This window comes from Antechinus flavipes, chromosome 3, assembly GCF_016432865.1.
Source record: "Antechinus flavipes isolate AdamAnt ecotype Samford, QLD, Australia chromosome 3, AdamAnt_v2, whole genome shotgun sequence".
Taxonomy (NCBI): Eukaryota; Metazoa; Chordata; class Mammalia; order Dasyuromorphia; family Dasyuridae; genus Antechinus; species Antechinus flavipes.
In genome coordinates this window covers 621,813,175-621,822,182 of record NC_067400.1, presented here as the reverse complement: position 1 = coordinate 621,822,182, position 9,008 = coordinate 621,813,175, and the positions used below count along the sequence as shown (strand labels likewise).

General features: G+C 47.3%; 1 protein-coding gene across 2 annotated transcripts; it reads left to right on the top strand.

The window, feature by feature from the left end:
• The first annotated feature begins 237 nt into the window (after positions 1–237).
• On the top strand, positions 238–7,415 carry LOC127556464 (immunoglobulin superfamily member 1-like). 2 transcript variants are annotated; one of them, XM_051989636.1, is made up of 4 exons: positions 238–451; positions 3,890–4,189; positions 5,604–5,891; positions 6,944–7,415. In XM_051989636.1, exons 1-4 carry the CDS (start codon positions 415–417, stop codon positions 7,057–7,059), a joined length of 741 nt encoding a protein of 246 aa, XP_051845596.1. In that variant the 5' UTR covers positions 238–414; the 3' UTR covers positions 7,060–7,415. The 2 variants fall into 2 exon arrangements, with proteins under 2 accessions (XP_051845596.1, XP_051845594.1); XM_051989634.1 differs by lacking the exon at positions 238–451 and adding an exon at positions 2,505–2,627.
• Positions 7,416–9,008: the final 1,593 nt, after the last annotated feature.

Here is a 9,008-nt window from a genome sequence, read left to right as displayed (position 1 = left end):
CCATGACCCCATGGGCATTAATCACATACCTCCTGCCCACAAGAGCTGCAAGAGCAACTTGAGAATGTGATGTGAAACCTGGCAGGATGTGGGGAATGAACCTCCTGCGTTTACACGAATTGGGCCCAAGGTGCCCCAGGCTTGCCATTCTGGCAGACTCAGCCGCAAGGACTCCTCTCTCACCTTTTCTTATTAGCCTTCCAGGCAGCCTGGAAAAGTCCTCGGGTGAAATGACCCTTCACCTCATAGCCTCAGCAGCCTGAGCCAGTGTCCTCAAGGGCCTGCCATTCTCAGGTTCTTGGACCTTTCCCTTCTGAGTACCCAGACCTCCCTGGGCAATGTCGGAGGCCAGGATCAGCTCTTGCTGGGATTGGCTCCTGTCAGCCCTAGAGAACCACAAGGGACAGCCTGACCATGGAAGCTTTGGGCTCCACCAGTCTGGGATTCTCAGGTATGGAAGCAAAGGGGTGTGTGTGTGTGTGTGTGTGTGTGTGTGTGTGTGTGTGTGTGAGAGAGAGAGAGAGAGAGAGAGAGAGAGAGAGAGAGAAAGAGAGGTCTATTCCCAGAAGAACCACAGGGGCTCTGTGAGAAAGGGAGAAACTCCCCTTTGAGGAGTGGGCTACATTTCTCTAGGAGGGGGAAGTCTTCCTGCTGGCCCATTTAATGTAATTAGGGATTTCCCCCCCCCCACTTGAGGGTCCCTTCACTATCACTCAGAGGCTCCTTGGTTAAGGGCTCTACTCTTCTTTACATTAAGCTGAATTCTGCCTCTCTGGCATCTTCCTCTTCCTCATTTGCCCTTGGAAACACACAGACCACAATTTTGTTGTCACAGCAGCCCTTCATACAGTGAAAGACCTGAAAGTGCTAAACAGAAATTTATCTTTGATATTCAAGGAACTAGGGAAGTAGGGAAGCTTTTTGAATAAGGGCAGTGACATCATTGGAGCTTGGATTTAGGGACCTAATTTCAGTGATTCTGTGGAATAGGATAGGAGAGGGAGACAGCCCTAGGAGGTCACTGCAATAGCCCAAGTAAGGAGTGATAATGGTTGGGACTAAGATTGTGGCTGTGTTTGTAGGCAAGAAGTGAGATAAATGGGCAGTTAGCATTTATTAAGCACCTACTGAGTGCCAGGCAGTGGGGATAGAAAGAGAGAAGAGACAGTCTCTGCTCTCAAAGACCTCATAGTCCAGTTGGGGAAGACAACATGGCAACAGCTGTGGACAAACGGGAGAGAGGAAAAATAGGAGATGTTCAAACTGGGAAAATTGCTCTGTGGTGTGAGGACCCAGGTGAGATAATTAGGTGGTGGACGCAGTCTCTGAGGTTGGGTAGATGGCTTCAGGGGCTCAGCAGCAGCCCGGGCTGGACTTTGGGAAGAGAAAAGTTGAGACAGAATAAAGGCTTCAGGGACTCCAGGAGATGGAATACTGCAAGGGTAACACTAGGGAAGGATGTCGTAGACTTGGTTGCCTTTGGACCTCTTGACATCAGTCTTCTGGGGCTAGACCTGTACCTGAAGCCCTAGCCCTTTACCAGCAGGATTATTTTTTTTAATTTATTTAATGATTACTTTATAATGACAACATTATTCCTTGCACTCGTTTCTTTTCCGATATTTTTCCCCCTCCCTCCCTCCACCCCCTCCCCTAGATGGCAAGCAGTCCTATATATGTTAGATATGTTGCAGTATATCCTAGATACAATATATGTTTGCAGAACCGAACAGTTCTCTTGTTGCATAGGGAGAATTGGATTCAGAAGGTATAAATAACCCGGGAAGAAAAACAAAAATGCAGATAGTTCACATTTGTTTCCCAGTGTTCTTTCTTTGGGTGTAGCTGCTTATGTCCATCATTTATCAATTGAAACTCAGTTAGGTCTCTTTGTCAAAGAAATCCACTTCCATCAAAATATGTCCTCATACAATATCGTTGTCGAAGTGTATAATGATCTCCTGGTTCTGCTCATTTCACTTAGCATCAGTTCATGTAAGTCTCGCCAGTCCTCTCTGTATTCATACCAGCAGGATTAAAGGCTGACCTCCTGGCTCTGTAAAGGTTTGGCCCACCGTAGGGGACAGAAGGCGCGTTTGATAAGAGGTTCTCTCTCGTTTACCTATTTTAAAGTGGGAAACAGTGAGAATGGGTATCAGGGTGGAGATAGTGGTTCTAGCCACCACATCCTGGGCCAACCCCCAGCTCTCCTGCCTCCTCATCTTTGCTCACTTACAGCCAGCAGCTCTGGACTGGATTGAGGGCCCACCATGTTGCGCCCAGTCATTCCCCTCCTCTGTCTCGGTAAGTTTGGGCCCAGGCTCAAGCAGTGGGAGGATGGAGAGAGGTCATTCGTTAGCAGGTTTCTGGATGAAAGGGGCCCAGAGACACAGAGAGCGTCCTGGGCAGGCAGAGCTCTTCAGCTCTGGCCCTTTGGGAGGATGTTAGTGAGGGAAGAGGCATGAAGGGCAGCTGTGGGCTGGAGGGCAAGAATCCAGCAATGGGACCTTCTCTTCTAGGTCTAGGTCTGGTCCAGGAGACAAAGGCACAGATGGATAAGTGCTTCTCCATGAACTTGCCTCTGTCTCCCAGCTCAGCCTCAGAACAAGCAGGGTGGCCGGACAGAGGTATGTAGGGTAGACTGATAGAGTGATTCCGGGAGAAGTCTGGGGAGCCAGAGCTGAAGGAGTCCACGAGGAGAGAGCAATCCCAGGCTCAGCTTCTGTCCCAGACTGTCCCCTTAGACCTCCCTCTGCAACAGGCCCTGCTCTTGGGAGGTCTCTTGGCACAAGGTGTGGCCCTGGCCCCAGGGACCCCTAGGGAACAGGAGCTTGCTAAAGGCTGGACATGGCAGAGCAGACAAGTCTGAAGCAAGAAACTGATCCCTGCCTTGAGAGAAAGGGAGTCCTTGCTGTGAGGGACTTAGGGCTGCCCCCATGGGCCAAGGGACCCGACGATCTGTACTGGGCCTGGTGACATGTGAGGGCGAGGAGCCTTCTCGTTTGGGTCCATGGACCAGTGCTGGTCACCGAGAGACTGATTTGCCTTTGATTTAGCCCTCAACCCTGATCTCCTGAGGCTTTGTGGCTTACTACCAGATCCTTTGTCCTAAGTCCCAATACCCACCTCTGTGGATTCTGGGGTCCTCATGTTCCTCATCTCTTTAATCCCATGGGAGAAAGGAGATTGCTGCTCCCCTTTAGTCCACATGAAGCCAGGAAGAATTACTCTTTCCTTGAAAACTCATGTCCTCTCTACTGGGGACAGCAAATATTTCCACCGTGTCCTTTTCCTCTTGTCCTCTGTCCAGCTCAGCCTTTGCTGGGGGGACACACAAAGTGGTATTTTGGGAAAACAAGGAATTTGGAGTTAGGGATCCTCATTTTTTAGCATTGGTATGACCTTGGGTAGATGTCTTCATTTGCAAAATAAGGAGATTGGCTTGCCTGACCTTGGAGGTGCCTTTTGGCTCTGCATGGAGCATCCCAGGGGGCTTTTGTCTCCTGCTTTCCTCGTGTTCTAGTTTCTTTGTCTGTCTGCCTCAAGGCTCCCCTCCCTCCCATCCATGACTCGACTGCCAAAGGAATCTGACCATATTACTTGATGTACTCTGGTGGCTCCCATCACCCCCAAATCATGAAAATTCTGTTTGGCGTCCAAAGCTCTTCATACCCCGCCTTCCCCCAAGCTTTCTAATCTTTTTATGCCTTCCCAACCTTCTTCCACTCCATTCTTTAACCCAATGATGTTGGACTCTGCTCTTCCTTTATTAAAACCCTCACTGAGTCTCCCTCCCTCATTGTTTTTTACCTCTTACTTCCTGTCCTTTCATTCTTTCTCCTTCCATGTCTCTCTCTCTCTTCTTTCTTTTTCAAACACTCTCTCCCAGGATCTCTTCCCAGGCCATCCCTCTCAGCCCATCCAGGTCCTGTGGTGAAGCCAGGGGAAGAGGTGATCTTCTGGTGCAGGAGGCCGCCAGGGCCCTATGAATGGCTGGTGACGTTCAGTCTGCTGAAGGCGGGGAGGCCAAAGTCCTTAGAGGAAAAGGAGATACACTTTTCTCAAGCCAATTTCTTCCTGAAGTCTCCGAGTGTCCAGGATTCCGGGAACTACAGCTGCATGTACTATGAGACTTTCTGCCCACAAGTCAGGTCAGAAGCCAGTGAGACCCTGGAGGTCTGGGTGACAGGTGAGAGAGAGCAGGGGCAGGACTGGGGACGAGAACAGGCTCTGGATTCTTGGAGAGAGAGGGTCAAAGTGATGAGGTTTAGGTTTGGGGGTTCCCTTTCATGGGAACCAAATGATAAGGCCTAGATTAAGGGAACCAAAATGAGATGAGGGTTTCTGATGGTCAGGGAATTAAATGATAAGGTCTAGTGGCAGGTTCGGGGTTCAGAGAACCAAATGGAGGGGTTTGGCTCCCCTGTATCCCCTTGGGATTTGGCACAAGGGAAGGGAGTTTCGGGGAACCCCTTCTGGCGGTGCAGAGGTTCTCTGTAAAGGAATTTACAGACCCAAAAACCTAGATTGATAAGAGATTTATTATGGGGATTGGAAATAAGGTTAGAAATCCTGACAGAGACGCATAAAGTCTCATTAGGGAAATAGATGAGGATAAAGAGAAGATAACACTGGAAAAGAACATTATTCCAGAGGGCAGAGGCTTCCTTGGCATAGCATGGTGTGTTTAGAACCTCTGCAAAGAGAGGATTTTAGATTGGCTCTTTTATAACAGGAGCTTTGGCTACAAACTGAAGGGGGCTCATGGTGGAGTCCCAAGTTGGCTCATCTTCAAGCTGAGTTTCAGCTTGAGCTGGAATTTGTGTAGAATTGAGGGAGTTTCTTTAATTGACTAGGATTGGAAGTCTTTTAGCTCAGGACCAAACCAACCCCATGTAGATAACAGAATGAAGCTATTTATCTTGTTTTCCCTCTGGCGGGGTCCCTGATTGAGGCAGAGTCCAAGGAGAATTTCTCCTTCAAGGAGTTTTAGAGTTTTGGGGTCCCTTCTGCAAAAGGACAGTTTTGGAGAGGTCAGTGTGAGGAGTCCCTGTGAGCCCCGTGTGGGAAAGTGGGGGAGCCAATGGAGGCGTCCCTGTGTGAGGGGCCGCCCTGCCTAATGTGAATGAGTTAGATGGAGGCAGCAGCAAACTTCACTCCCTGAGAATGAGCAAGGTGAGTATGTTCCTCCAGGGAATGTCTCCAACCTTTGGCACTGAGGTGGCGCCTGCCCGGAAGGGAGGTCAGCCCCGGAGCCTTGCTGGCAGCCTACTGAGCTCTCAGCCCTGGCAGAGGACCCAGATACTGCCATGGAGGCCTTTCTCATTGAGCCCTGGGAACTCAGAGTGGGGGGTGGGGCAGTGAGGGCACTTTTACCTCTGACACTGTGCAGGGTTGGAGTAAGGGTGAACTCCAGTAGTGTAATAGAAAAAAAAACATACTTTTTTTTTTAAGAGTTAAATTCCCAGTGAGGCAGGAAAGGCAAAGAGAGGCTGGGAATAAAAGAAAGAGTGGCCAGGGGAACCCCCTTCCCCCCCACCTCCATCCAGGCTCGCTAACTCCTTGGAGACTGGGAGAGCTCTGGTCTCTGCTTTCCCCCACAGACAGCCTTCCCAAGCCCTCACTCTCAGCCCGGCCCAGTTCCAAGGTAACCTCAGGGGATAACATAACCCTCCTGTGTCAGGGGCCATCCCGAGGTGTGGAGTTTGCTCTGTACAAGGATGGAGAGGAGATGCCTGTGAGCACCCGTGAGCCCACCCAGCAGGGGGCAGAGTTCCCCTTCATCCATGTGAACATCAACCAGACTGGAAAGTACAGGTGCTCTTATCTCCTTGGCAGAGAGAGTCAAGTCCTGGCCCTGCCCAGTGATCCCCTGGAGCTTATAATACAAGGTGAGGGGGATGCCTGAAAGTCCATCTAAAGAATGGCTGTAGTTCCCCCTTCTCCCCAAACCCTTAATCTGCAGAACTGGGCAAATAGCCCCAGGAGTCCCTTTGGCTCTCACTGGGAGACTCAGAAACAAAGGAAAGGAAGACCCTGCCTTTCCCCGGAATTTCAGGGCCATTAGGATCATGCTTGGGAGGTGGGCTGGGGGTTGGCTTTCAGAATCTTCACTCCTGTGATTTTACCTTTTCTCATTCCACTTTCTAGAGGAGCAGAATGAACGTCTCACAAGAGGTAAGGGTCCATGAGATGGGGAAGGGGTCAGTGACCATCTTGCATCTGAGCTCAGTTCTTAGGTTGGAGCATGGAGGTATTGGATGGCAGGTTGGGGAGAGATAAATGATTATTATAACTCATTTTATTTTATTTTGAATTGGGCTTCATTGTCTACATTGCCCTAGACTGGCAAGTTGTTATTTGGGAAGGTGGAGGAGGGGTTCAGATAAGAGTCCCTGGAGAATGATCAGGGTCACAAGTTCTCCCTAAGTAGTTAAACAGGAGTTACACAAATTTTCTTTTCTTAAACCAAAGTAAACTGGGATCTTGAATTTTAAATTATTATCAGGTATAGGAAGTCAACAAACAGACCAATAAACCAGACTTAAAGCATGTTTCCTGTCTTTTCTGAGCTGTTCAAAGTAAAGTGTGACACATTATTCCTGGGGAAAGAACTGTGAACAAAGCATCCTCTCTTTGTCAGCTAAAGACTTTCCAGCTTCCACAACTTAGTGGATGTGAAAAAAGGGTAGGGGGCCCTGATGAGCTGAACTTCTTCAGCAGAGAGCAGCTCAGCCTTAGTCAAGAAAACAAACCCCAATAAGGGGACTTGCAAGAGCTGAGTAATTTTCTACAAATGCAATATGTTTAGTCTGGGATGACCTGCTTTGGTCCCATGATTTGGACCAATCCGGGGGTGGGATCAAGGAGCCTGCTAAGAGGAGGGTGAACTCCTAGAAATATTTTTATGTCAGCACTAACCTCATTTCCTTTTCTCCCTCAGACTCTACCCAGTCGGTTTATTTTGTGATCAATCTCGTTCGCATCAGCCTGGTTGGATTGGTCCTCCTTGTCATGGGGATACTTTTGGTCAGTGAGTGGAACAGCCTGAGGAGTTGAGGATGAGCCAGAAAATGTCTGCCTGGAGCAGTAAGGCTGGACAGACAGAGATCAAAGGATACCAGGAACTTCAAACTAACCAGCAAGTATCGAGGGAAAGAGATTAGGCAACTCTGGGCAGCATGAGAAGACTTGGATCCAAACCCAGCTAATGTCCAGAGCTGATCATCAGAAACCTTCTGTCTCCTTCCATTGGCCCAGTACCACCTGCTTCCTGCTCTCCAGCCCTGCTTCTTTTCATGCTGTATCACTAGGTCCTCTCCTCTCCAGATTCCCTTCATACACATGTCATGAATGTGTGTTCCCAGGTTTTATTAATAAAGAGAAAAGATAAAACATATTTCCCAAATGGCAAAGCTTCTGAGAGTTATGAAATTCTTCAAGAATAGCAACAATCCTCCTCTCTGATCTACCCTATATGGTACAAAGCACTTTTTGAAACCATTGCTGGGTGGTTTAATGAGCAGAGTTCTGTGACCTACAAAGAGCTGAGTTCAAAATCTATTTCAGACATTTACTAAGTGTGGGATCCTGGGTAATTTATTTAACACTTTCTCATAGTGTCAGTTCCTCTATCTGTAAAATGCAAATAATAACAGCACCATCTTCATAGGGATGTTAGGAATAATAGATAAGATATATTTCTATATTTAAAAGTTCTTTGTTACCAGATAGATATAGATGCAGATATATGCACATATACATGTACATAAACATGTGCCTATAAATGAATCCTATTTAAGTTTTCTCTGTGTATTTCTATGTATACATACACAGATATATATGCATTTTATACATGCTGACTATTAACATTGTACAATCATCAACCATGATAGACTCAGCTCTTCTCAATGATGCAGGATACAAGATAATCCCCAAAGATTCACAGTGGAAAATGCTAACCACCTCTCTGGCCACTGGAAGAGATTGCTTTTATTTGCACATTCACTGTGGGTTGGGTAGATTCCCTCCTAACTCACCTGAGGCTTTGAGATCCCTCACTTACCCTCAATGTTGTTTAGCCCATTTGCTGAAATGGTTTACATGGTATGACCTTTGGGCATCCTTCAGCTCCTTGGAGACACTGGTGAAGGTTGGGTAACTCATGTGGACACCAAGAGTGGAAAATAGTCTTCCCACCATGGATATTAATTTTCCTCAAACACAGGACTAAAGAAGAAGGAAATTAAATTCAGTTTTCCACTAAAAATAACAATTTCATAGGCTTTTATAATGCCCTGAATTGGACCAAAACCCTCTAGAACTTCTTAACTATTCAGTGCTGAAGAAACTCATTGTTTAGTGGTAAGGATGTGATCTTGGAGAGGTGGACTGAGCACTTCCATAGTGTTCTCAAGTAGCCATCGTCAATCAGTGCTGGTACCAGTGCCCATGTGCCTTAGGTTCAGGTCAATCCCTCCTCTCATCAATCAGGCTCCTCTCATTTGGCAAAGTGCCTGGTGCTGATTCTAGTCCAGATGAGCTTTTCAAGGCAGGGAATCCACTGTGCATAGAAATGCTGATGGAAATGTCCTGGGTTATATGGCAAGAGGAAGTTATCCTCCTGAGTTAAAGGATGCTTCCATCATCCATCTCTAGAGAGGAAAAATATATAGGTTGTCCTGTGACAAACACAGTGAAGTCTTTTTCTTATTTATTGCTTTCAAGATTGTTGTCAGAGTCTCCTTCCAGGAACTGATTCTTCACTGGGAAGATGATCATTTGCTTGAGAGTCACTGGATCTTCAGAAAGGGCTGAGGAATAGCTGTTTTATGAGTCCAGGAGAAACTCCAGAATTGAATAGTAAGCTATATATGATGTACATTGGTCTTTGATTTGGTCAGTTCTAAGGGCTTATGGGAAATTGTAGCAAAATTGCATTGTCCAGAGTCTTTTATGTCATGATAGCTTGCTGGCCTGGATTTTGGATAATGGACACACTTTCCTAG

What these genes read in the sequence shown, in the direction of transcription:
- LOC127556464 (XM_051989634.1), top strand. Translation starts at nt 2,552, where the DNA reads ATGGATAAGTGCTTCTCCATGAACTTGCCTCTGTCTCCCAGCTCAGCC. An exon ending in AGCAGGGTGGCCGGACAGAG is followed by an intron (nt 2,628 to 3,889) that starts GTATGTAGGGTA and finishes ACTCTCTCCCAG; the next exon opens with GATCTCTTCCCAGGCCATCC. An exon ending in CCTGGAGGTCTGGGTGACAG is followed by an intron (nt 4,190 to 5,603) that starts GTGAGAGAGAGC and finishes TTTCCCCCACAG; the next exon opens with ACAGCCTTCCCAAGCCCTCA.